Genomic DNA, 27,194 nt, shown 5'->3' on the forward strand with positions numbered 1-27,194 from the left:
CAAGCGCTTAACCGCTAAGCCATCTCTCCAGCCCTGTAGTTGTTTTTTGATATTGAGTTCCTTATCTTTGTTTTGGTTTGGTTTGGTTTTTTGAAGTACGGTTTCAACTCTGATCCAGGCTGATCTGGAACTCACAGTGTAGTCTCAGGGTAACCTCATGAGTTCCTTGTCTTTGAATCATGACTGGGGCAAGGAATGTCCTAAAATTCTCAAGAGCCAGTGTGTATTATTTAAAGAACATAGAACAAAGCTTGGAAGAAACTTGTCTTGAATTTGGTATCATTTGATATTTTTTTCACAGTTTATCTTTTCCTTGTACACTCAAGACACTGTGTTAAGAATTTAATATTGTAAAGCAAAATCAAAAACTCATTTAAAACCTTTTAAGATATCAGTGAGAAAGTGAGGGAAGAAAAGATGAAGAAAGTAGCTTCTGAGGAGCGAAATAAAATATAGCATAGTGGGCTGGAGAGATGGCTTCGCGGTTAAGCACTTGCCTGTGAAGCCTAAGGACCCTGGTTCGAAGCTCGATTCCCCAGGACCCACGTTAGCCAGATGCACAAGGGGGCACACGCATCTGAAGTTCGTTTGCAGTGGCTAAAATCCCTGTTGTGCCCATTCTCTCTCTCTCTCTGTCTCTCTCTCTCCCTTTCTATCTCTCTCTCTGCCTCCTCTATCTGTTGCTTTCAAATAAATAAAAATAAAATTTTAAAAAAATATATAGCATAGAGATTCAGATATATAAGTGTGTTATATAGAAATATCTTTTTGATCCTTAAATTTTCTTGAATAGACTGTGCTTATATTGTATTGTTTTTTGAATTTGTTTATTTTTTATTTATTTGAGAGTGATAGACAGAGAAAGAGGCAGATAGAGAGAATGGGTGCACCAGGGCCTCCAGCCACTGCAAACAAACTCCAGATGCATGTGCCACCTTGTGCTTACGTGGGTCCTGGGGAATGGACCCTCGAACTGGGGTCCTTAGATTTCACAGGCAAGCACTTAACCACTACGTCATCTCTCCAGCCCTTGACTTTTTGGTTTTTTTTTAATTTCTCTTTGTTAGAGCACAAAGAACTCTTGTACATTCAGGGTTTTTACAGCACATGTAATTGTTAAAATAATTGTAAGCTCTGTTATAAATATTGAGAGATGGATGATTCATTATTATTAGTGGGATATTAAGTGCCATATATTATAGATCAATTAAGTGATAGAGGAATAGAGTTCCTATCTGGTTTTTATTTGCCTATTCTCTATCTGTTATTTCTCTCTCTCATAAATAAAATATTTTTAAGGCAGGTTTTTTGTACTATATATTTTTTAAAATATATTTTATTTATTTATTTGAGAGCAAGAAAGAGGGAGAGAGAATGGGCATGCCAGGGCCTCTAGCCACTGCACATGAGCTCTAGATGCATGTGCCCATGTGTGCATCTGGCTTACATGGGTCCTGGAGAATCAAACTGGGATCCTTTGGCTTTGCAGGCAAATGCCTTAACTGCTAAGCCATCTCTCCAGCCCCTGTACTGAACACTTTTTTTTTTTTTAAAGCATGGTGGTGCACACCTTTAATCCCAGCACTCAGGAGGCAGAAGTAGGAGGATTGCTGTGAGTTCGAGGCCACCCTGAGACTCCATGGTGAATTCCAGGTCAGCCTGGGCTAGAGTGAGACCCTACCTTGAAAAACAAAACAAAACAAAGCAAAAAAAACCTTTATATTTGTTATATGTACTTTATATATACTCCTCCCCCTGCCACCCCAAGGTAGGCTCTAACTGTAGCCCAGGCTGACCTGGAATTCACTATGGAGTCTCTATGGGTGGCCTTGAACTCATGGTGATCCCCCTACCTCTGCCTCCTGAATGCTGGGATTAAAGGCGTGTGCCACCATGCCTGGCTTACTGGCTTACTTTTTTATACTTATTACATTTATATTCATCTGTGTGTGTGTGTGTGTGTGTGTGTGTGTGTGTGTGTGTGTGTGTGTGTATGTGTGTTAGAAATCATATTTTCCATTCTCTGACAAATTGGGAGATTGATATTCAGATTGTTTATGGAATGACAAAATAGTTAGATATAAAAATATTATAATGGTTTAGTTGAAAGCTACCCACACTTTTTAAAATTTTTATTTATTCATTTGAGAGAGAAAGAGGCAGACACAGAGTGGGTATGGGCACACCAAGGCTTCCTGCCACTGCAAACCAGCTCCAGATACATCCACCACTTAGTGCATCTGCCTTTATGGGAATTGAGCTCAGGTCCTAGGCTTTGGAGGCAAGCACCTCAAGTCCTGAGCCATCTCTCCAGCTTGCTACCCACAATTTTATGCAATAAAATTAGAACATATATCTGAGAAGGTAAATATTCTGTATTGGCTCTTTGAGTTACTTGATAATGAATTCTTAATGAGATTTTTTTAATTCAATGGATATTATAGATTTGAATTTACATTACGTCTTATTTGATTATAAAGTCCCAGATTTGTAGAATCATTAAAGTAAAAACTGGCAGGCTGGAGAGAAGGCTTAGCAGGTAAGGTGCTTGCCAGGAAAGACAAAGGACCAAGGTTCGATTCCCCAGTACCACATAAAGCCAGATGTACAAGGTGGTGCAGGTGTCTGGATTTTGCAGCGGCTAGAGGCCCTGGCACACTCATTCTCTCGCTCTCTCCCCCCTTTCTGTCAAATAAATAAAAATTTTAAAAAGATAATAATTGATTTTGAGTGGTCTTCACTCACTTTGTGTTCTAAAAAGTAATTGGTTGGGCTGGAGAGATGGCTTAGCAGTTAAGCTGCATGCCTGCAAAGCCTAAGGACCCCAGGTTCAATTCCCCAGAACCCACGTAAGCCAGATGCACATAGTGGTGCAAGCGTCTGGAGTTCATTTGCAGTGGCTCAAGACCTTGGGGTGCCCATATTCTCTTTCTCTCGCATGCACTCTCTCAAATAAATAAATAAAATATTTTAAAAATAAAAAATAAGGGCTAGAGGGATGGCTTAGTAGTTAAGATGTTTGCCTGCAAAGCCAAAGGACCCTGGTTCAATTCCCCAGGACCCACATAAGCCAGATGTACAAGGTGGTACATGTGTCTGGAGTTCATTTGAAGTGTCTGGAGGCCCTGGCGTGCCCATTCTCTCTGTCTCTGTCTGACTGTCTGTCTGTCTGTTTCTCTCTCTCTCTCTGACTCTCTCCAATAAATTTTTGAAAAACTTTTAAAAAATAAAAAAAATAATTGATTAATAAATGTGTCTTATTTTGTGATTATTTTTATAGGCCTGGCAGAAAGCACGAAGTGATGGATGGGAGCGTGCCTTTTGTGAAAAGAATTTTCTCTCACAAGCTACCATGGAAATAATTATAGGCATGAGGACACAGTTGCTTGGTCAACTTAGAGCATCAGGTAAAAAAAATATCACCACAGAAAAGAACCTACTTAAGCTGCTTAGGCGAGTCTCCTGCCCATACCTCATAATATTTTTAGTACTAATTTAACACTAGCTTCTATTGTTTATATATCATTGAGTATCTTATATTCATGAACTGATTTGTAGTCTTATACAGTACCTGAACTTTTGCTTGAAGAAGTAACATGTTACTTAAGCTACTGTAGAAACTACATGAATAGAATCTAGACCCTTTGATACTCTGGCAATGAGCAATTTGAATTTTGTAGTTATAGTATCTTCTTTTGTGACTACTAATGAGCAATTATTTTAGCTCTATGGAAAGAAATTATAAGACTTTAAGAGTGGAGAGATGGCTTAGTAGTTAAGGCTCTTGACAGCAAAGCCAAAGGACCCAGTTTCTGTTCCCTAGTACCCACATAAGGCCAGATTCACAAGGTGGCTCATGTGCCTGGAGTCAGTTTGAAGAAGCTAGAGGCCCTGGCCTCATTCTCTCTCTGTGTCTGCCTCTTTCTTTCTCTCTCTCAAATATTTTTTTTTTGTTTTTTGTTTGTTTTGTTGTTCTTTGTTTTTCAAGGTAGAGTCTTACTCTAGCCCAGGCTGACCTGGAATTCACTATGTAGTCTCAGGCTGGCCTCGAACTTATGATGATCCTCTTGCCTCTGATGGGACTGAAGGCGTGTATCACCATACCCAGCAAATAAATATCTTTTAAAAAATAAATAAAAATTTATGAAGATTGATAGTTTGAAACAATCAAATAATTGGTGATTGCTTGAATTAAATACTTTGAATGCACTTAATTTTTTAAAAGAAAATTTTGTGTGTGTGCGCACGTGCATGCATGCACATGCACATCATGATCTCTTGCCATTGCAAACAAATGCCAGATGCATGCTGCCACTGTTTGCACTCAGCTTTACATGGGTGCCAGAGAATTGGACCCAGGTCAATGGCTTTGCAAGTGCACCTTTGCCTGCTAGCCATCTCTCCACCCCTTTCATTCTTTTTCAAGAGGAGCCTAGTGTCTGTGCATTTTTGAATTACTTCCTTGAATTTTGTTTTTTTTAAGTTATCACTGTCTGGATTTATGGGTTAGCTGAAGTGCCAAAGTAATAGATAGAAGGAACTGGAGGATTATCTCAAATTGGACAAATGTGAGTTTTGAAATTTAAGAAAGAGTCATGTGTGTATGTGTCAAGTGCACATATGCATATATAGTCATACACACACATACACTTAACTGAACCTCTACAGTTACTACCTTTGAAAACCAAAACATGATCATCATAAGAAGAGTGGGTTTCTAGTTAAGAACTTAGTATGTTTCTGATAGAAGCCAATGAAGAACATTTCTGCAAGAATGTGCATTTAGAGCTAGCCATAATGGTCATATGCCTATAATCCCAGCACAGGAGGCCGAGGCAAGAGGTCTGTGAATTCAAGGCTAGTCTGGGCCACATAATGAGACCCAGTCCTAACAAATATACTTAATCTAGCCTGAACAGACCTAAATTTTCCTATGTTGGTTCTATATTTTAGACTTTTCAGATAAATTATGTTGAGCTATTCAGATGTTTTATTATGTTAAATGTTAAAGTACCTGTTTCACAATAGAAAAGATTGCCTTGGTTTTTTCCCCTGTGTAGGTTTTGTTAGAGCTCGTGGTGGTGGTGACATTCGAGATGTTAACACAAACTCGGAGAACTGGGCTGTGGTTAAAGCTGCGCTGGTGGCAGGCATGTATCCTAACTTAGTCCACGTGGACAGAGAGAACATAGTATTGACAGGGCCCAAGGAGAAGAAAGTACGATTCCATCCCACTTCAGTTCTCAGTCAGCCACAATATAAGAAGGTAAAGCATTTGGAATGATCTTAGGCCTGGTGGTGAATCTATTTTAGGCAGTTGAAAAGCAGCAAAAAATACTACAAATACCTATATGCTGCAGGAAATTAATTACTAATATATAGGTAAACACTGGAACACATTTTTTATTAACTCTTTTTAAAAAGTTGGGAGAGGTAACATTGGAAGTGTAATGAGGGCTTATATATAAACTACATGAGGGCTAGAGAGATGGCTTAGCAGTTAAGGCATTTGCCTGCAAAGACAAAGGATCCCGGTTCAATTCTCCAGGACCCACATTAGCCAAGATGCACAAGGGGGATGGGCGTTGCATGCATCTGGAGTTCGTTTGCGATGGCTGGAGGCCCTGGCATGCCCATTCTTTGTCTGTCTCTCTCCCTCTTTCTCAAATAAATAAATAAAATATATTTTTAAAAAAACTACATGAGAAGTAACTTGCTTTAAAATCATTGATTTTAGCAAAACTAATATATTTCCAAAAAATTATGTAATTAGCAATTTATTTATATGTTTTCATCATAGATTCCTCCAGCCAATGGTCAGGCTGCAGCAATCCAGGCCCTGCCCACAGATTGGCTAATTTATGATGAAATGACCAGAGCCCATCGGATAGCTAACATTAGATGCTGTTCTGCAGTCACACCTGTCACTGTGTCAGTGTTCTGTGGACCAGCCAGGCTGGCAAGTAATGCTCTTCAAGAACCTTCCTCTTTTAGAGGTAAGTGTGCTGTGACAGAGGAAACCAAAACATATGTGAAAAAACTAAGCCAAAAAGATTGTAAAAATTACAAAAATTTGTTCAGTTTGTTGATATAGTGAGACAATGCACAAATATTAAGGTATATTTTTTTTCAAATTTTTATTAACAACTTCCATGAGTATAAAAAATATCACATGGTAATACCCTCCCTCCCCCCACTTTCCCCTTTGAAACTTCATTCTCCATCAAATTCCCTCCCCATCTCAATCAGTCTTTCTTTTATTTTGATGGCATGGTCCTTTCCTCCTGTTATGATGGTCTTGTGTAGGTAGTGTCAGTCACTCTGAGGTCATGGATATCCAGGCCAGTTTGTGTCTGGGGGGAGCATGTTGTAAGGAGTCCTACCCTTCCTTTAGCTCTTACATTCTTTCCGCCACCTCTTCCACATTAGACCCTGAGCCTTGGAAGGTGTGATAGAGATATTATAGTACTGAGCACTGTGGTCACTTCTTTCCAGCACCATGATACCTTCTGAGTAGTCCCAAGGTCACTGCCATCTGAAAAGAGAAAATTCTCTACCAAAAGTGAGAGTAGCATTAATATAAGGGTATGAACATTAAGAGAATTGCTTACTGGGCAGTTTGATAAGCATAGTATATACATTTAGCCAGACAGCAGCAGACGTTAACACCCCTAGGGCTCATGACTAACCCTGTTTTAAGTTTTCAGTATCAGGGATGTATTCTCTCCTATGGAGCAGGCCTCCAGTCCAATTAGAGGGCAGTTGGTTTCCACCATGACAGACATGCCACTATTATACCCATTGGCTCATTTGGCCTGCCTGGCCAAATATAAGGCTTGCAGTGCCCACTGTTGAGTATCTTCATTGTTGTTTTCTCTTTCTCCTATTGAATTGCATGCAGATGGCTTCTTTCAGCTTTCTGTCAAATGCGTGCGTCCCCTTGTGCATCTGGCTAATGTGGGTCCTGGGGAATCAAGCCTGGGTCCTTTGGTTTTACAGACACATGCCTTAACTGCTAAGCCATGCCTTTAGCCCTGATTTGTTTTTTATTCATCTTAACTGATGGGAAGAAACCTGTTTTCCAGTGAATTTAAATGATAACATAAATGCAGTTTTTAAGGGAATAATGAGTCACTAATATTTTCTCATTATCCTTATGCAATCACCTTTTAATATTATAGCTTTCTACTTGTTTGCTTATGTAAACTTATCTTTCATTAAAAAATTTATTTTTCTTGTACTATTTTATATTTTGTCTTCATTATATCAGAATTTTAGAAACTTTTTGGTTTTTCAAGGTAGTGTCTCATTCTAGCTCAGGCTGACCTGGAATTCACTATATAGTCACAGGGTGGTCTCGAATTCATTGCAATCCTCCTACCTCTGCCTCCTGAGTGCTGGGATTAAAGGTATGCACTGCCACACCTGGCTTAATATTTTATCTTAATGATTTGCAAAATATTCTCATTGAATTGATACAGGCATTTAAAGTGTTCTTTTACATCTGAACATACTTTTGATTTTAAAAATTTTTTTTTCTATTTTTATTTATTTATTAGGGAGAGGGAAAGAATGGGCACTCCAGGGCCTTCAGCCACTGCAAATGAACTCCAGACACATGTGCTCCTTTATGCATCTGGCTTATGTAGGTTCTGGAAAATTGAACCTGGGTCCTTTGGCTTTGCAGATAAGTGCCTCAACCACTAAGCCATCTCAGCCCCCCTCCTCTTTTTTTTTTTTTTTTTTTTTTTGTGGTTTTTGTGAAACTGGAAATCACTCTGTAGTCCAGTCTGACCTCAAATTCAAGGTGATCCTCCTACCTCAGCCTCTCAAGTGCTGGAATTAAAGGTGTGTGCCACCATGCCCTGTAATTTTGAGTTTCTTTGTTATACAGTGAATCAGAAAGTATTTTTCTTTTCTTTTTTTTTTTTTTTAATTTATTTGAGAGCGACAGACACAGAGAGAAAGACAGATAGAGGGGGAGAGAGAGAGAATGGGTGTGCCAGGGCTTCCAGCCTCTGCAAACGAACTCCAGACGCGTGCGCCCCCTTGTGCATCTGGCTAACGTGGGACCTGGGGAACCGAGCCTCGAACCGGGGTCCTTAGGCTTCACAGGCAAGCGCTTAACCGCTAAGCCATCTCTCCAGCCCAGAAAATATTTTTCAAATACTGTATTAAGTATTGGTCTTGTGACAGATAGCTTAGAACTAGGGTCCTGGCAGCAACTGTGAGGATAAGTAGATTCTGTTGTACCGAGTATAGGTGATAAAAGAGAGAGGGGGAAGGAAGGGAGGGAGAGAAGGAGAGGGAAGTCATGTATAGCTAAGGTTTTTGACGACAGTAGCTTGCTCAGTTAATGATGCTACTTTCTTTAAAGTTTGTATGTGAGCATGAGCAGGGTCTTTGGCCACTGCAAATACCCATCTAGCTTGATGTGAATGACAATGTCCTAATTGAAGTGTTTTTTTGTTTGTTTGTTTTGTTTTTTTCAAGGTAGGGTCCCACTCTAGCCCAGGCTGACCTGGAATTCACTATGGAGTCTCAGGGTGGCCTCGAACTCACGGCGATCCTCCTATCTCTGCCTCCCGAGTACTGGGATTAAAGGCGTGCACCACCACGCCCGGCTTGAAGTGTATTTTTGAAGGAACTCGTAGACTCAGGAAAGAGACCTAGGCAATACAGATTTGGGAACCTGAAGGTTATAAATGTATTTTAAAGACACAAGAATGTATTTCCTTAAGCATATTGTGTAATTTGAGAAGAGAGTTTTGAAAACTGGCCTAGTGTTGTAGGTGAATATGGGGTTTTTTGTTTGTTTAGTTTTATTTTTTATTTTTATTTATTTAAGAGAGGGGGAGAGGGAGAAAAAAATGGGTGCTCCAGGGCTGCTAGCTACTGCAAACAAACTCCAGATGCATGCACCACCTTGTGCAGCTGTCTTATGTGGGTTCTGGGAAATCAAACCTGGGTCCTTTGGTTTTGTAGGCAAGCCCCTTAACCACTAAGCCATCTCTACAGCCTGAATACATTTTTTTTGTTTTTGTTTTTTGAGGTAGGGTCTCACTCTAGACCAGGCTGACCTGGAATTCACTGTATAATCTCAGGGTGGCCTCAAACTCATGGCGATCCTCCTACCTCTGCCTCCTGAGTGCTGGGATTAAAGGTGTACACCACCACACCACCCTTCTGAATATGTTATAAGAAAGGAATGGGGCTGGAGAGATGGCTTAGCGGTTAAGCGCTTGCCTGTGAAGCCTAAGAACCCCAGTTCGAGGCTCAGTTCCCCAGGTCCCACATTAGCCAGATGCACAAGGGGGCGCACGCGTCTGGAGTTGCAGAGGCTGGAAGCCCTGGCGCGTCCATTCTCTCTCTCTTCCTCTATCTGTCTTTCTCTCTGTGTCTGTCGCTCTCAAATAAATAAAATTTTTTTAAAAATTAAAAAAAAAAATAAAAAGGAATGGAGTCAGGGCTGGGCAAGATGGCTCAGTGGATAAAGTGCTTGTTATGTAACCAACAGGCATACAAAACCCAGGCATGGTGGTGCATATCTGTAATCCCAGCACTACAGAGGCAGAAGTACCTTAAGGCTTGCTAGTTAGTTGGTATGACAAAGAGCAAAAACAGAAAGATATGTAGTGGGTTATTTGGGAGAGAGTGGATCTAGTAGGGTGTTATACATTGATGGTTTCCATTCATTTTATATTTTCCTTGGGTTAAAATTCTTTACAATGATGATTACTTGATAGAAGTACATAAATATTATTTATAGTTATTCTATACTCAGCCCTTTTCTTGCAGTTACAATTATTGAGTGTTAATTTTGAAGATTAATTTGCTATTTAAATATTTAAAGATATCTTTCAGTTGTATTTTTATTTCTGTTCATATGATTTATTTACTTATTTATTTGCAGAGAGAGAGAGAGAGAGAGAGAGGGAGAGAATGGACATAGCATAGCCTCTTGCTGCTGCAAACCAACTCCAGACGTTTGTGCCACTTTAGGTCTCTGGCTTTATGTGGGTACTAGAGATTTGAACCCTAGGCCAGCAGGTTTTACAAGTAAGCCCTTTAACCACTGAGCCATCTCCCCAGCCTTAATTCTGTTATTTTCAAAAAGAAATAATTCTCATTCAATGATTTCCTTTTAGTTGAATTATGGCTCTAAGTAAGATTTTTAAGTGTACTATGCTTTGATTGCTGTATGTTCAAACTGACTAATCTTATCTTTTAAAGCAAGAAAGTTTCATTTATTGCTATAAACATTTTTGCTTTCTGTTAGTTGATTTTTTTTTGTTGTTGTTGTTCTTGTTTGTTGTATTGTTTTGGTTTGTATTGTAGCTGTTGTTGTTGTTAGGTAGGGTTTCATTCTAGTCCAGGCTGACCTGGAATTCACTGTGTAGTTCTGGGCTGGCCTCAGACTCACAGTGATCCCCCTACCTCTGCCTCCCAAGTGTTATGATTAAAGGCATGTGCCACCATGCCTGTCTTATAATTTGATTTAAGGGTTATGTTTCTTAATGTGGTTGATTTTAATTTAAAGGATGGCTCTTTTTTTTTCAGACTATTTCTCCTTTATCTGTACCAACTACTAAGTAGTCCTTACATACTATTTTCTAGAAAGCTTATATTATTAGCAAGCCTTTTACCTTCTTCCATATAAATGTAGATTTCATTCACATGCCCATGTTTAGTAGTTTTGTTTACTTATAAGTTCATTAGCAGTGCAGGATCTGCTTGTTGCTCTGCTGCCTTTCTGAGCTGAGCCAGTCTGTAACAGTTGTGCATATTTTAGATGAGTAGTCTTCCTCTTGTACTTCTGAGTTGAGCTGGTCTTTGATAGTCGTGCATATTTTGTTTTATTCATTTATTTATTTATTTTTGAGGAGAGAGACAGAGACAGAGAATTCGCATGCCAGGGCCTCCAACCATTGCAATTGAACTCCAGATGTGTGCGCCATCTTGTGCACATGTACGATCTTGTGCGCTTATGTCACCTTGTGTGTCTGGCTTACATGAGATCTAGAGAGTTGAACATGGGTCCTTAGGCTTCGCAGGCAAGCACTTTAGCCACTAAGCCATCTCTCTAGCCCCGAATTGTGCATATTGTAGATGAGTGGTCTTCCTCTTGTACTTCCTTCTAAGTTAAGCCAGTCTTTGACGGTTGTGCATATTTTAGGTGAGTGGTCTTCCTCTTGTACTTCTTTCTGGAAGCAGCAATGGTTCTTCCTGAAGCTGAGTACATACATCTTTTGAGACCAAGCTTGATCTTCATTTAGTCTATCGTTTGGGGTAACTTATAGAAATATTGCAGTACATTTCTTAAGATGTTTAGAAACTATTTAAAAAAATTTTTTTTTTCCTGAGGCAAGCCCAACAGACTGGGCTTTCTTTTTATGCGAAAGAGTGAGATTTAAAGAGAATTGGTACACCAGGGACTAGACTGCAGTCGAACTCCACATGCATGCACCCCCTGTGTGCATGTGTGACCTTGTGTGCTTGTGTCCCTTTGTGTCTGACTTATTTGGGGCCTGGAAAGTCGAACATGAGTCTTTAGGCTTTTCAAGCAAGTGCCTTAACCACTAAGCCATCTCTCCAGTCCTTAGAAACTTTTTAAATCTGGGTGGACTTTCTTTGTCTTTTTCCTGCTGATCTTGTTTAATAGGCATACTACTTACATTTTACTTACCCTGATAATTTCATGTAGTTCCTGATTATTCCTTATATTTTCTATTTATCAAGCCATATTACCTTCAAGTGGTATTACTTTCTTACTGACACAATTTTCCTTCTATTTGTTTTTCTAATCTTTGAAATAGTTTATTTTGTTAATACTATATTTTATGTAAAAGAAAAAGAGGCAGTCTGGGTGTAGTGGCACACGCCTTTAATCCCTGCCCTCAGGAGGCAGAGGTAGGAGGATCGCCATGAGTTCGAGCCCAGCCTGAGACTACATAGTGACTTCCAGGTCACCCTGGGCCAGCGTGAGACCCTGCCTCAAAAAAAAAAGGCAGACAGAAAAAGAGTGAGTATGGATGCAGGCCATGGCCTCCTACCACTGCAAAAGAACTCCAGATACATGCACCACTTTGTATATGGCTTTATGTGAGTACTAGGGAATCAACCTCAGGCCATTAGGCTTTGCAAGCAAGTGCCTTTAACTGCTGAGCCATCTTGCCAGCACTGAGATAGTTTATTAATGGCCCACTCTGTCTTGTTGAATTCTTAAGGTTTAAATTCTAAAGTTGCAACAAGTGCAAAGTTTTAAAAATAACTTTTGGGGCTGGAGAGATGACTCAGTGGAAAAAGGCACTTGCTAGTGCAGCCTGACAGCCTGGGTTTGCTTCCCTAGTACCCAAGTAAAACCAAGTGCAGAAAGTTGCTCATGTATCAGGTGTTCATTTGCAATGGCAAAAAGCCCAGGGACTTCACTGTTCTCTCTCTCCCTCTCTCATTCATATTCACTCTCTTCCTTGCAAATAAATAAATAAAAATATTTTGTAAAAATAGCTTTTGAACATTTGTTCATGGTAAGCAGAGTTTGTTTAGCCCAATGACTTTTTTTTTTTTTTTTTTTTTTTTTTTTGAGGTAGGGTCTCACTATAGCCCAGGCTAATCTGGAATTTACTCTGTAGTCTCAGGGTGGCCTTGAACTCATGGCGATCCTCTTACCTCTCTGCCTCCCAAGTGCTGGGATTAAAGACATGTGCCACCACACCCGCCCCAATGACATTTTTAGCGGAGTTACTATTTTGCTCTGAGAGTATACTTTTCTTGGACCAAGTCGGGTTTATTAAACTAGTAAGTAATCTTCTGACATCTTATTTGAAACTGTTAGGGCTAGGGAGATGGCATATCTACTCCACCTTGAACACCCCTCCTAGTCCAGGTGGCCCCCAGTCCTGGCTCTTCTTCCAACCTATCTCAAAAGACATTCTTGGGAATCCCTCCTGTGAAAAGAGGGAGCCAAGTGTGGTGGTGATGCCTTAATTCCAGCACTTGGGAGGCAGAAGTAAGGGGATCACTGTGAGTTCGAGGCCACCTTGAGACTACAGAATGAATTCCAGGTCAGCCTATGCTAGAGTGAGACCCTACCTAAAAGATTTTTAAAATAATTTAAAGAAAGAGAGAATGGTGTGCAAGATATTAAAATATCTATATTTGATGTACTTGATAAGGCTGAGTTTTTAAAAAATATTTTTATTTACTTATTAGAGAGAAAGAGAACAGGTATGCCAGGGCCTATAGCCACGGCAGTCTCCAGATGCATGTATCCCCATATGCATCTGGCTTTTATGAGTTCTGAGGAGTCAAACATAGGTCCTAAAGCTATGCCTGCAAGCGCCTTAACCACTAAGCCATCTCTCCAGCCAAAGGTTGAGTTTTTTATTTATTTTTTGTTTTTTGTTTTTTCAAAGTAAGGTCTCACTCTAGCTCAGGGTGGCCTCAAACTCATGGTGATCCTCTTACCTCTGCCTCCCAAGTGCTGGGATTAAAGGCATGTGCCACCATGCCCAGCTTTACTTTTTTATTATTGACAACTTCTATAATTATAGACCATAAGTTATGATAATTCCCTCCCCCTTACTTTCCCCTTCATAACTCCACTCTCCATTCTATCCCTTCCCCCTCTCAATCAGTTTCTCTTTTATTTTGATATCATCATTTCCTATTATGATGGTCTTGTGTAGGTAGTGCCCGGCACTATGAGGTCATGGGTATCCAGGCCATTTTGTGTCTGGAATAGTGCATTGTAAGGAGTCCTACCCTTCCTTTGGCTCTTACATTCTTTCCACCACCTTTTCCACAATGGACCCTGAGCCTTAGAAGGTGTTATGGATAAAGATGTTTGAGTGCTGAGCACTCCTCTGTCACTTCTTAGCGCTATGGTACCTTTTGAGTCATCCCAGCAGTCATTGCCATCTGAAAGAGAAGCTTCTCTAACCAAAAGTGAGATTAGCATTAATATATGGGTATGAACATTAAGAGAAGTGCTTACCAGACAGTTTGGTGAGCATACTATATGCATTTAGCCAGACACCAATAAGTGTTACACACCTAAGGCTCATAACTTGCCCCATCATAGGTTTTCAGTATCAGCCTTGTATTCCCTCCTGTGGAGCGCGACTCCAGTCCAATTAGAGGGCAGTTGGTTTCCCTTATAATAGAGATGCCACTAGTATACCCATTGGCTCATTTGGCCTGGCTAGCCAAACTTAGGGTTTGTAGTGTCCACTGTTGTTTATCTCCACTTGTTGCAGTCAGGTTCGCATTGCTGGCAGAAACCACCTAACCAAAAGCAGCTTGTGGGGGGGGCGGGTATTTTAGCTTGCAGACTTGAGGGGAAGCTCCATGATGGCAGGAGAAAACAGTGGCATGAGCAGAGTGGACATCACCTCCTGGCCAACATCAGATGGACAACAGCAACAGGAAAGTGTGCCAAACACTAGCAAGGGGAACCTGGCTAAAATAACCATAAGCCCGCCCCCAGTAATACACAGCCTCCAGGAGGTGTTAATTCCCAAATTGCCATCAGCTGGGAACCTAGCATTCAGAAAACCTAAGTTTATGGGGAACACCTGAATCAAACTCCCACATTCCACCCCTCACCCCCATAAACTGATAATTATACATGATGTAAAAGGCAATGCATTCAGTCCAAACTTAAGAGTCCCCATAGTTGGGGTTTTTTTGTTGTTGTTAATGTTGTTGTTTTTGTTTTTCAAGATTGGGTCTCACTCTAGCTCAGACTGATCTGGAATTCACTCTGTAGTCTCAGAGGGGCCTCAAATTCTTGGCAATCCTCCTACCTCTGCCTCCCAAGTGCTGGGATTAAAGGCATGCGCCACCATGCCTGACACCCATAGGCTTTTTAATAAGTTATTTATTTATTTATTTGAGAGAGAATGGGTGCACCAGGGCCTCCAGTCACTGCAAACAAACTTCAGGTGCATGCACTACCTTGTGCATCTGGCTTATGTGGGTCCTGGAGAATCAAATCTGGGTCCTTTGGCTTTGCAGGCAAATGCCCCAACCACTAAGCCATCTCTCCATCCTGTCTGCATAGTTTTTATCAATCCCAGCGATATTCAAACATTCCCATAGTCCGAGATCTTTTAACCGAGCCATAATACCAAAAAATAAACCTCAACAAAAAAAAAACAAAAAAAAAAAATGGCACAGAATAAACACTCACACTGCAAAACATGGCATTGGTCATAGCAAAGAAATATTCAACAAATACAAAGTTTAAACAGGGTATACATCAAACTCTGTAGATCCAAGTCCAATAATTCTAACTAACAATAAGTCTCTGGAGTTCTAATTCCATCCCTCTAGATAGGCTACTCAAAGCCCTGGAAAATTTCATCCAGAGCCAGCAGCTCTCCTTAGCAGCTATTTTGTGGGTCTGGCATCTCCACTGCAACCCACAGTTCATCCTTATGGCTCCATCGGGTCTCCATGCAGGCATCCAACAAACCTGCTTCATGCCTCCCATGACCGGTTTCAAAATACAAGACCATGTTGCAAATTCAATGACCCTCTCTTTCCTTTATTTCTTATACTCTGTATACATGGTAGGGTGACAATTTGTTAATCCAAGGGAGAATAAAGCAGATTTTAAAGAACAAGGCACTCCTTCAGCATTCAGACCACTTCAAAAGAGTCTGCATTCTTCCTGTTGTCTCAGTGAAAGTCAGCTGGCCCAGTCTCAAAGGTTGTAATCTCTCATACAATTGCAGCTGAACAGGCAGCAGTTTTGGCCCAAAAAATTCATTTCTGTGCCATATCCCTCTGCTCATACCAACCTGTTTCTATGCAAAGCAATCTTGCACAAATTCTCAGAACATGGGCATAACAGCAAGCTTCTCATACAAACTACTTCTAGCCCAGTCCAGACAAAGCTCTTTCTCACCCTGACAAGCCAAACCTCACACTCCATAGTTCTTACTGCATTCAGGTCTTTCAACTCTGACCAGGATAGTCCATCAAGCTCTACTTATAGTACTGAAAGGCCCTGGATTTTTTTACTAATGGTTTTAAAGACATCCTTTATGTTTTTCCTTAAATAGAGTTAGGTTTTCTGTATTTTTTTTTACTATTTTTTAGACTACAATAAATTTCTTGATGATTTCAAACTAATTCTATAATTATACATGCTCTATCTTAGTTTCTGTCAATTTTGTACTACATCCTATATTTTTACAATTTAGCATCACTTCTGATTTTGTAGATTTTATTGTAAAATTTATTGTAGGTTGCCCATTAGTCTTTTTATAGAACAATATTAGATATTAACTATTATTGCCAGTGCTTTGTCTTTAATTCATTGACTCTTTCCTTGTCCATTTTCTTCTGTTTTTCTTTGGATTTTGTGTATTTTCCTAAGATGTGAATTTCTATGATTAATGTGTGAATGTCTTTCTCATTTCTTGGTGTATAGTTCCTTCACAACTTTCTTTATGTTCTTAGTTTCTTATTCATCTAGCTAATGTGTAAAGATTGTGTTTTCGTGGGCTGGAGAGATGGCTTAGCGGTTAAGCGCTTGCCTGTGAAGCCTAAGGACCCCGGTTCAAGGCTCGGTTCCCCAGGTCCCACGTTAGCCAGATGCACAAGGGGACGCACGCGTCTGGAGTTCGTTTGCAGAGGCTGGAAGCCCTGGCGTGCCTATTCTCTCTCTCCCTCTATCTGTCTTTCTCTCTGTGTCTGTCGCTCTCAAATAAATAAATAAATAAAATTAAAAAAAAAAAAGATTGTGTTTTCGTTTTTAAACTATTATTCTGGGCTGTATTAAATATTTTATTTATTTATACTCAGAGACAAAAAGAGAGAGAATGGGCATGTGAGGGCCTCTAGCCACTGCAAATGAACTCCAGATGTGTACACCATATTATGCATCTGCCTTTTTATGGGTACTGAGGAATCAAACCCAGGTCATTAGGCTTTGCAGGCAAACACCTTAATAGCTGAGCCATCTTTCCAGCCCTTTTCTTTTTATTTTGTTTATTGCATTGTGATTAAGTGTTAGTCTTTAAAAGGCCTTATTTTTGTTCCTTTAAATATTTGGATTTCATTAATGATGTGTTTCCCACACAACTTATTTGGCTATCTGGAGGATTTGGGAATAGAGAGTGTCTCATCTGCATACTGTTGTCCTGCGAGATAGTATGGTAAAGTCATTTCTTTTTTTATTGGGACAGCGGATGGCATCCCCAATGACAGCAGTGACAGTGAGATGGAGGACAGAACTACTGCTAATTTAGCCACTCTGAAACTTGATGAGTGGCTTAATTTCAAACTAGAGCCAGAGGTAAGTTTCTTTTTAATAGGTAATAAATTCCTTTTGTTTAGTTGATATGACTTAAACTAGCTTGTTATGAAAAAGTTATGTTTAATATTCAGCTGTTAGTATTTGAGAGCATATGTAGCTTGTTTTTATTTTGTTGTTTTGTTTTGTTTTAGTTTTTACAGGGCACTCATACATTCTCTGCCATGTCAGGTTTTTCCTCGTACATTGGATTCAGAAACCTGCATGTGGCTCATATTCTCCTAGGACACCTTTACATTCCGTGTCCTCACAGGGCACAAAAATAAAGAGCAAAGTGGTAAATCCATCCATCTCCCCAAGGCCACAATTCCCAATCAGGAGTTAAGTTCCAGCATGAATGTTTAGAGGGAACAAAACAAACCATAAAAAGTAATGCTTGAGTAATAAACAGTAATACTTATATATTTCTGATTATATAAAAATTGAATATCTGGTACAGAACTTTTATCTGGTGCTCTAAAAGATATAAACTCATTGTTTTATTTTTACATAATTATGAATTGGGAAGGGTTTTTTTTCCAAATTTAAAATTTTCTTCACAGGTTCTTAATTCCATGTCTACTTTATTATTATTGTTATTATTATTATTATTATTCTTTTTAAAGTAGGGTTGTGCCGTAGATAAGGATGACCTGGAAATCACTCTGGCCTTGAACTCACAGTGGTTCTCCTATCTCTGCCTCCCAAGTGCTGGGATTAAAGGCATGAGCCAGTACACCTGGCTCCAAGTCTACTTTTAATGGTCATTCTGTGCCCCATTATGGAAGGACAGCCAAAGTTGATAGTAGTCAGCCTTAACTAGTTTGTTTCTTTTTTCTATTCCACATACCCATTTATTTCTCACTCTAACCTGCTGCAGTCTGTTTTCTATCCACCAACCCCCTCATTGAAACTGCTGTCCAAGGTCAGCTGTGTCTTTGATAACATCTCTCTGATACTTGATACTGTTGTCCAAAACCTCCTTTGTGTAATCTTGACCTTCTCCAGTTTTTTTCTCCATGCTGATGTTCCAGGTTATTTATTTACAGTGACAATCCTTTTAAATTCTTCTACCTTTACTAGTTTGTCTTACTGACTCAGTGCCTTAAATATCAGGCATTTAGGCCTATTGTTAAACTTCCCACTGCTCTGTGCCTTGATCTTTTTTCAATCATTCTTCTTTTTTTTTTTTTTTTAAGAGCAGCAGCTTTATTAGGAAAATAAATATGACCATTTTTTGTTTCTTTGAGAGAGAGAATGAGCATGCCAGGGCCTTTCAGCCACTGTGAACAAACTCCAGACACATGTACTCCTTGTGCACATGTGTAACATAGCACACTTGCATCAGTGTGTCTGGCTACATGGGACCTGGAGATTCAAATGTGCATTCTTCGGCTTCACAGGCAAGCACCTTAACCACTAAACCATCTTTCCAGCCCACAGTCGTTCTTAATCCCTGGGAACTACAGCTTGGGCCTCCCTTGTGTGTCCATTTTCCTTTTGGATAGCATTGTTTAGGTTTTCTGTTGACACTAAAGCTGGATGAGAGGAAATGGACTGCATCTTCATGTACCTTTTCCCTGTTGATCACACACTACCATGCCCATGCTTACTATCTCTTCTCTGTTACCTGTTTTCTTTCATTTTGTGCATTCAGTGGCTGGAATATGATGAATAGAAATTTCATCTGTGAAACAAAATGAATGAAATTAGTAATAAACTATATTGAATATAAAATATCTCCCTTGGGAATAGTTGTATGCAATTTCCAGTGTCTTTTTAATGGAGGAAGCTTTTATTACAGGCTGCCAGTTTATTGCTGCAGCTCAGACAGAAGTGGCATAGCTTATTTCTGCGCCGAATGAGAGCACCATCTAAACCTTGGTCTCAAGTTGATGAAGCTACTATACGAGCAATCATAGCTGTGTTAAGTACTGAGGAACAGTCTGCAGGTTTGCAGCAGCCGTCTGGGATTGGCCAGAGGCCAAGGCCTATGTCCTCAGAAGAGCTTCCTTTGGCTTCCTCGTGGAGGTCTAACAATAGTCGGAAGAGTTCAGCAGATACTGAGATTTCTGATGAACCTACTACTGCAGAAAGGTAAATTTATACTATTTTATCTAGGTGTGAAGTATTTCCACCTGGAAACTGAATTATGATATCTAATAATTACTTTCTTATAGTCTTGGATGTATAAGAATATTAAAGCAAAATTGAGCTTATAGTACAACATAATTCTTATAAGTATAAATGATTTTAAACTACTGGTGTTTGTGAGATTTTTAAAAACATTTTGATGTTTTATTTATTTATGAAGTATGATATCTAATTCTTTCTTACAATCTAGAATATAAGTATGAATGATTTTTATTTATTTATTTATTTATTTTTGCTTTTTCAAGGTAGGGTCTCACTTTAGCCCAGGCTGACCTGGAATTCACTATGTAATCTCAGGGTAGCCTCAAACTCATGGCGATCCTCCTACTTCTGCCTTCCAAGTGCCAGAATTAAAGGCATGCACCACCACACCCAGCTAAGTATGAATGATTTTAAACTTCTGGTGTTTATGAGATTTTTAAAACATTTTTATACATATTTATTTACTTATTTGACAGAGAGAGGCAGGGAGAAAGAGAGAATGGGTGCTCTAGGGCCTCCAGCCACTGCAGATAAACTCCAGACACATGTGCCACCTTGTGCATCTGGCTTACACCAATACTGGGGAATTGAGCCTGGGTCCTTAGGCTTTACAGGCAAGTGCCTTAACCGCTGAGCCATTTCTGCATCCCTTATGAGCACTTTAAGCCCTATATGTGTGTGTGTATACTGGTGTGCATGCACATGCAAGTGTATGTGCTCATGTGGAGGAGCCACAGATCACTGTTGCGTGTCTCCCTCCATTGCCCTCCACCCCATTTTTTAGGCAAGCCTAACAAAGTGGCCTTTTTTGTTGTTTTGTTTATTAAGAAAGAGAGAATTGGCAGGCCAAGGCCTCCAGTCACTATAATCAAACTCCAGATGCATGTGCCACCATGTGTATCTTTTATGTGGGATCTGGAAAGTTGAGTATGGGTTCTTATAGTGCCTTAACTACTAAGCCATCTCTCTAGCCCTCCATCTTATTTTTTGACACGGGCTCTCTCACTGAACCTGGAACTTACTGATCAGACTAGACTAGCTAGCCAGCAGGCCTCAGGGATCCTCTTTTTTTTTGTTGTTTTGGTTTATTATTTTTTGTTTAGGGATCCTCTTATTTCTACCTCCCTAGCACTGAGATTATAGGCGCATGCTCCCATGCCTGGTTTTTACTTGGGTGGTGGTCTCAGGCTTGCTCAATAAGCATTTTACAGACTCAGCCATCTCACCAGCCCCTGAAAATATTTTTGCCTCATTGTTAAGTGCACTGTTAGTTCAACTGTTTTTTATTTTGTATTCATTTATTCATTTATTTTATTTGTTATGGCACTAGGAATCAAACCTAGGCCCTCAGGCACACTGAATAAACATTGTATCACTGAGTATCACCCACAGCCCATTTTAGCTCTCTTAACTTTTAAATGAATAGAAAAATTTCCTCTAAAAGGTATATGCCTGTGTTAAGGAGATGGCTCAGCAGGTAATAGCACTTGCCACATAAGGATCAGAATCTGAGAGGGCTTAAGTTTAATCCCCAGCACCCACAAACCCATTTAACATACATCCTGTAACCCCAGTCTTGTTGGGAATGGAGACCAGAAAATCACTGGGATTCACTAGTTAACCAGTCCTACTAAAACTGGCAACTGTGAGTTCAAAGAGAGACTGTGATGGAGGAGGACACCTGAGATTCTCTTCTGGCCTTCACACGTGTGCATGGATCTGTACACACACGTGCATACGCTATACACACATGCACTCCAAAAAAAAATCTTGTCCATACATCATAACATCATTGGGTTTTGGATTGAAATAGCATCTGTTTGTGTTATACGCTTATATAATTAACCATTGCCTCCTCCTCCTTGCCAAGGGTGCTGATGAAGTCTCCATCCCCAGCCTTACACCCACCTCAGAAATACAAAGACAGAGGGATATTCCACCCAAAACGGAGCACCGATGACCGCTCAGACCAGTCCTCTGTGAAGTCCACAGACAGCAGCAGTTACCCCAGTCCTTGTGCTAGTCCATCTCCTCCATCCTCGGGAAAGGTAGAGTCCAAAACAGATATGTGGGGAGCAGGTGCTTTTGTCACCGTGCTCTTGGGTAGTTCTAATGGAAAATATAAATTGGAGTCTCCTTCAGTCAGTTTTTTAGCTTTTCCTGCTTACTGTATATTTCTAATTATTACCATCTTATTGTACCTTCAAGCCAACAGATTATTAATCAGTGCATATAATTTGGCAGCCCTTTATTTCTACCTTATTTCTTTAGAACCTTTAATTTTGGGTTATAATTTCAAAATTATAAATATTAGTTTCTTCCAGTTTTCTATAATTCAGTGTTTATATTAAAATACATAATGTAAAAAATACAAAAGACAAGTTGGGGTTACGAAAGTAGGAGATGGTATACAATTGAAAACTATCAACTAGGCCTGGTGACACACATCTTTAATCCCAGCACTAGGGAGGCAGAAGTAGTTGGATTGCTGTGAGTTCAAGGCCACCCTGAGACTACATAGTAAATTCCAGGTCAGCCTGGGCTAGAGAGTGAGACCCTATCTCGAAGAAAAACAACAACAACAACAAATATATATATATATGTATGTATGTATATGTATGTATGTATATGTTAGTTTTATTATTTACTTGAGAGAGAGAAAGAAGCAGACAGAGTATGAGCACACCAGGGTCTCCTGCCACTATAAGTGAACTCCAGACACATGCACTACTTTACTACTTTGTGTATCTGGCTTTTTGTGGGTATTGGAGAATTGAACCTGGGCCACCAAGCTTTGCAAACAAGTACCACTGAGCCATCTCTCCAGCCCAAAAACTATCTTTTAAAAAATTGTACAGTCTGGAAAGATGGCTTAGTTGTTAAGGTACTTGCCTGCAAAGCCTAAGGATCCAGGTTTGACTCCCTAGAACCCACATAAGCCACATGCACAAGGTGATGCATGTGTACAAGGTCACACATACACATAATATGGCACACATCTGAAGTTTTTTTTTTTTTTTTTTTGATTTTTCAAGGTAGGGTCTCACTCTAGCCCAGGCTGACCTGGAATTCACTATGGAGTCTCAGGGTGGCCTCGAACTCATGGCAATCCTCCTACCTCTGCCTCCCGAGTGCTGGGATTAAAGACGTGTGCCACCACGCCCGGCTAACATCTGAAGTTTTATTGCAGTGGCTAGAAGCCTTGGCTTACCAGTTCTCTCTGCCCCTCTCTTTCTCATAAAAATAATAAATAAATATTATAGTATGACTAATCTCATATGTTTAGAATATGTCTACTTTTATTTGCTTGTGGTATTAGTACCTGAGTAAATATTTGATTAATGGTGACTTAGCTGTATGTGTTTTGGTGAAAATGTCTGCTGAAACACTTGTTTAATAAGAGGAAAAGGCCGGGCGTGGTGGCGCACGCTTAATCCCAGCACTTGCAATGCAGAGGTAGGAGGATTGCCATGAGTTCGAGGCCACCCTGAGACTCCATAGTGAATTTCAGGACAGCCTGGGCCACAGTGAGACTCTACCTCGAAAAACCAAGGGAGAGGAAAAGAAGCCAGGTGTGGTGGCGCACGCCTTTAATCCTAGCACTTGGGAGGCAGAGGTAGGAGGATCACTGTGAGTTCGAGGCCACCCTGAGATTAAGTAGTGAATTCTAGGTTAGCCTGGGCTAGAGCGATTCTACCTCAAAAAAGAAAAGAAAAGAAAAGAGAAGAGAAGAGAAGAGAAGAGAAGAGAAGAGAAGAGAAGAGAAGAGAAGAGAAGAGAAGAGAAGAGAAGAGAAGAGAAGAGAAGAGAAAAAGAAAAAGAAAGCCGGGCATGGTGGTGCATGCCTTTAGTCCCAGCACTCGGGAGGCAGAGGTAGGAGGATTGCTGTGAGTTCAAGGCCACCCTGAGACTCCATAGTGAATTCCAGGTCAGCCTGGGCTAGAGTAAGACCCTACCTTGAAAAAGAAAAAAAAAAAGAAAGAAAGAAAGAGAAAGGGGAAAAGAAATGTTTAAAGCTTGTGTTCGCCCTCTTCACAGTTGTTTTAGCTATTCTAGGTCCTTTGTTGATTTCATATGAATTTTAGAGGCAACTTACCATTTCCATAGAAATTCTTTTAGTAGTTCAAGTGAGTTTGCATTGAATTTATGAATGAGTTTGAACAAAATTGACAGCAGAATTTAGTTTTCTAATTCATGGCACATGTGTCCATTTTAGAAACTATACTGTTTTATAATATTTTATTTTTATTTATTTGTTTGGAAGTGGCAGAGGGAGAGAGAGAGACAGAGAGAATGGGCATATCAGGGCCTCCAGCCACTGGAAACAAACTCCATATGCATGTGCCAACTTGTGCATATGGCCTACATGGGTCATGGGGAATCAAACCTGAGTTCTTTAGCCTTGCAGGCAAGTGCCTTAACTGCTAAACCATCTCTCCAGCCCTTTTTTTGGTGATATTTTACTTTTAACTACACTTTTTGTTAAATTAATCTGTAAGTATCATCTCATAGTGTTGATACTATTGATTTTTTAAATTTTAGTTTATAAAGTTCTTTAGTACTATATGGAATTATATTTGATTTTTGTACATTTGCCATGTGTCACATGACCATACTTCAATTATTTTGTAAGCTTTTATGAAGGTCCCATCTTCTACATAGAAAATAGTGTGGGTGGGTGTGCTGTTAGAGATGGCATCTCACTCTGTTGCCTAGGCTGATCTTGACCTCATGGGCTCAACTGGTTCTCCTACCTCATTCTCCTGGGTAGCTGCTGGTACTTGTAGATGTATACTTCTGTGTCTGTCTCATGACATCTGTTAATAAGCTTAATTTTTCTTTCCTTTTTTTACTTTTAAATTCAACATTTTTTTTTCCTTTCCAATCTAACTGCTAATTTATTCCTTTTGGCCTTATTTCTCTGGTGAGAGCCTCCAATAAAATGTTGAATAAAAGTGCAGAAATGTTACAAAAAGAAGCACTGAGTGTTCACCATTTAGTGTTGATGGAGCTGTAGGATATTTCCTGGTGGATTTGGTTTGCTTAGAGTTTTTTAAATATTTTATTCATTTTTATTTATTTATTTGAGAGCAACAGACAAAGAGAAAGAAGCAGAGAGAAAGAATGGGCACGTCAGGGCCTCCAGCCACTGCAAACAAACTCCAGACGCGTGCGCCCCCTTGTGCATCTGGTTAACATGGGTCCTGGGAAATTGAGCCTCAAACCGGGGTTCTTCGGATGCACAGGCAAGCACTTGACCGCAAAGCTATCTCTCCAGCCTATAGAGTGTTTTTTTTTTTAATATTTTCATTTATTTATTTGAGATGCAGAGAGAGAATGAATGGGTGCACCAGGGCCTCTAGCCACTGCAAACAAACTCCAGATACATACATCACCTGTGTATCTGGCTTATGTGGGTACTGGGAACCTGAACATGGGTCCTTAGGCTTTGTAGGCAAGGGCTTTAACTGCTAAGCCATCTCTCACTTAGGTGTTTGGTTTTTTTGGGGGGGTGGGGGGGATTCAAGGTAGGGTCTCACTATAGTCCAGGCTGACCTGGAATTCCCTGTGTCATCTCAGGGTGGCCTCGAACTTCACAGTTCTTTTAGCTAGGTTCTTTGTTGCTTTCATATGAATTTTAGAGGCAACTTACCATTTCCATAGAAGTCTACTGGCTTTGGAAAGGTCAAATTACCTTTTAGAAATTTATGCATTCTTTTATAGGGCTCAAAATCTCCTTCACCAAGACCAAACATGCCTATTCGGTATTTCATAATGAAGAGTAGCAATCTGAGAAACCTTGAAATCTCCCAACAGAAGGGGATCTGGTCTACAACCCCTAGTAATGAGCGGAAGCTAAATCGAGCCTTTTGGGAAAGCAGCATGGTGTACTTGGTGTTTTCTGTTCAAGGATCTGGACATTTCCAGGTGAGCCATCCTAAAGGAGTAAGCTGAGCTTGCTCAGATAAAACCAAAGCAAAAATAAACCGAGAAGACCCCTTGTTCCACTTCAAATGAGGCAGATTCTGCATTTCTTTAACAGGGTGATGGGACCAAGAAATCCCTTTGTTTTTGCCTTGTCTTACTGGAGCTTGTCTGGATAGTAGTATTTCCTTCTAAGGGCAGCTTTTTAGGGAGATTATAGCAGTAACAAGAAAGGTGACCTTTGGAAAACATTTAGTTATTACAGTCTGTTTAACTATTCTTGATTATGTGAACTTACAAGCTTTTGAATTTATTATTGCATATTTATAATTTCAATAAAAGCTGAGAGAATTGATTTTTTAATTTTTTAAAAACTTTCATTTACAAGGAGAAGAGAGAGAATGGGCATCCCAAGGCCTCTTGCTACTGCAAATGAACTCCAGATGCATGCGCCACTTCATAAATCTAACTTTACATGGATACTGGGGAATCAAACTCAGGCCAACCGCAAGCAAGTGTCTTTAGCTGCTGAGCCATCTCTCCAGCCCCAAAGAGTTGATTTTATTTATTTATTATATAACAAATGTTCACTTAGAAATGTTGATGCATTGCTTGCTTAGAAACTGTAAGTATCAGAACTAGGATTGTTTTTTCCTTCCAGAATTTGATAGAGAGGCTTTTCTGGTTGTTTGTTCGTAAATTTGTATTACTTTTTAAAATTTTTGTTGTTGTTGTTTATTTTTACTTATTAGAGAGTGACAGACAGACAGAGAAAGAGGCAGAGAGAGAAAGAATGGGTGTGCCAGGGCTTTCAGCCATTGCAAACAAACTCCAGACACGTGTGCCCCCTTGTGCATCTGGCTAACATGGGTCTGGGGAATCGAGCCTTAAACTGGGGTCTTTAGGCTTCATAGTCAAGCGCTTAACTGATAAGCCATCTCTCCTCCCTGCATTACTTTTATATTGCAGTTTTGCCTTAAAATTCTTTCTTAAAAACACAGCTTGTGGTGGCACATGCCTTTAATCTTAGTACTCAGGAGGCAGAGGTAGGAGGGTTGCCATGAGTTCAAAGCCATCCTAAGACTACATAGTGAATTCCAGGTCAGCCTGGGATAGAGCAAGACCCTACCTCAAAAAAACAAAAAATAAAGTAAAATAACCATAACATACAAACAAACAAAAAAAAAAAGCCTCAGCTTTGGGGACAAGGTTGCAAGAGCCACAGGCAGGTAGAAACAACCTCAGGTGGCACAGCTGTCCCCCAGAGACAGAGACCCTAATTACTCCACAGTGACACCAATAACCCTACGGAAGAAAGCCCTCAGGGGACGGGGACATACTACACCTATGTTAACAAATTAATTAATTTTTAAAAACCCAGCCTTATCAGGTACATCTAATATAGATGTTTTTATAGCTTTACCTGCATTTATTTCCCTCTTTTTACATCAGGGATTCTCAAGGATGTCTTCTGAGATAGGACGGGAGAAGAGCCAGGACTGGGGGTCAGCCGGACTAGGAGGGGTGTTTAAGGTGGAATGGATACGCAAAGAAAGCCTTCCCTTTCAGTTTGCACACCATTTACTCAATCCTTGGAATGACAACAAGAAAGTACAGATAAGCAGAGATGGGCAGGTAAGCATTGTAATTTAAAGTCTTTCTTCACTATTACTCAGTTCTCAGTAGAGAAATATCTATACAAATACAAATTGTGTGTCCCACATGTGCATGGGCAGCTGCAGTTGTGACTGGTAAGAGCTGGTAAAAGTCCACTTGCAAGTTGTCTTCCTTTTAATGTTGTATTAAGTTGGTTTCTTGCTGTCATTAC

General features: G+C 40.0%; 1 protein-coding gene across 2 annotated transcripts in view; it reads left to right on the forward strand.

Annotated features, from left to right (window-relative positions):
- Ythdc2 (YTH domain containing 2) overlaps nucleotides 1–27,194 on the forward strand; it is an 88,602-nt gene that overhangs the window by 48,110 nt on the left and 13,298 nt on the right. For both annotated transcript variants that reach the window (XM_045151692.1, XR_006637689.1), the window contains exons 21-28: nucleotides 3,281–3,407; nucleotides 5,061–5,266; nucleotides 5,801–5,996; nucleotides 17,199–17,308; nucleotides 19,110–19,402; nucleotides 21,312–21,489; nucleotides 25,166–25,369; nucleotides 26,819–27,001. In XM_045151692.1, coding sequence (XP_045007627.1) covers nucleotides 3,281–3,407; nucleotides 5,061–5,266; nucleotides 5,801–5,996; nucleotides 17,199–17,308; nucleotides 19,110–19,402; nucleotides 21,312–21,489; nucleotides 25,166–25,369; nucleotides 26,819–27,001 — 1,497 coding nt within the window. The remainder of the gene's footprint in view (nucleotides 1–3,280; nucleotides 3,408–5,060; nucleotides 5,267–5,800; nucleotides 5,997–17,198; nucleotides 17,309–19,109; nucleotides 19,403–21,311; nucleotides 21,490–25,165; nucleotides 25,370–26,818; nucleotides 27,002–27,194) is intronic.

This window comes from Jaculus jaculus, chromosome 6 (assembly GCF_020740685.1).
Source record: "Jaculus jaculus isolate mJacJac1 chromosome 6, mJacJac1.mat.Y.cur, whole genome shotgun sequence".
NCBI lineage: Eukaryota > Metazoa > Chordata > Mammalia > Rodentia > Dipodidae > Jaculus > Jaculus jaculus.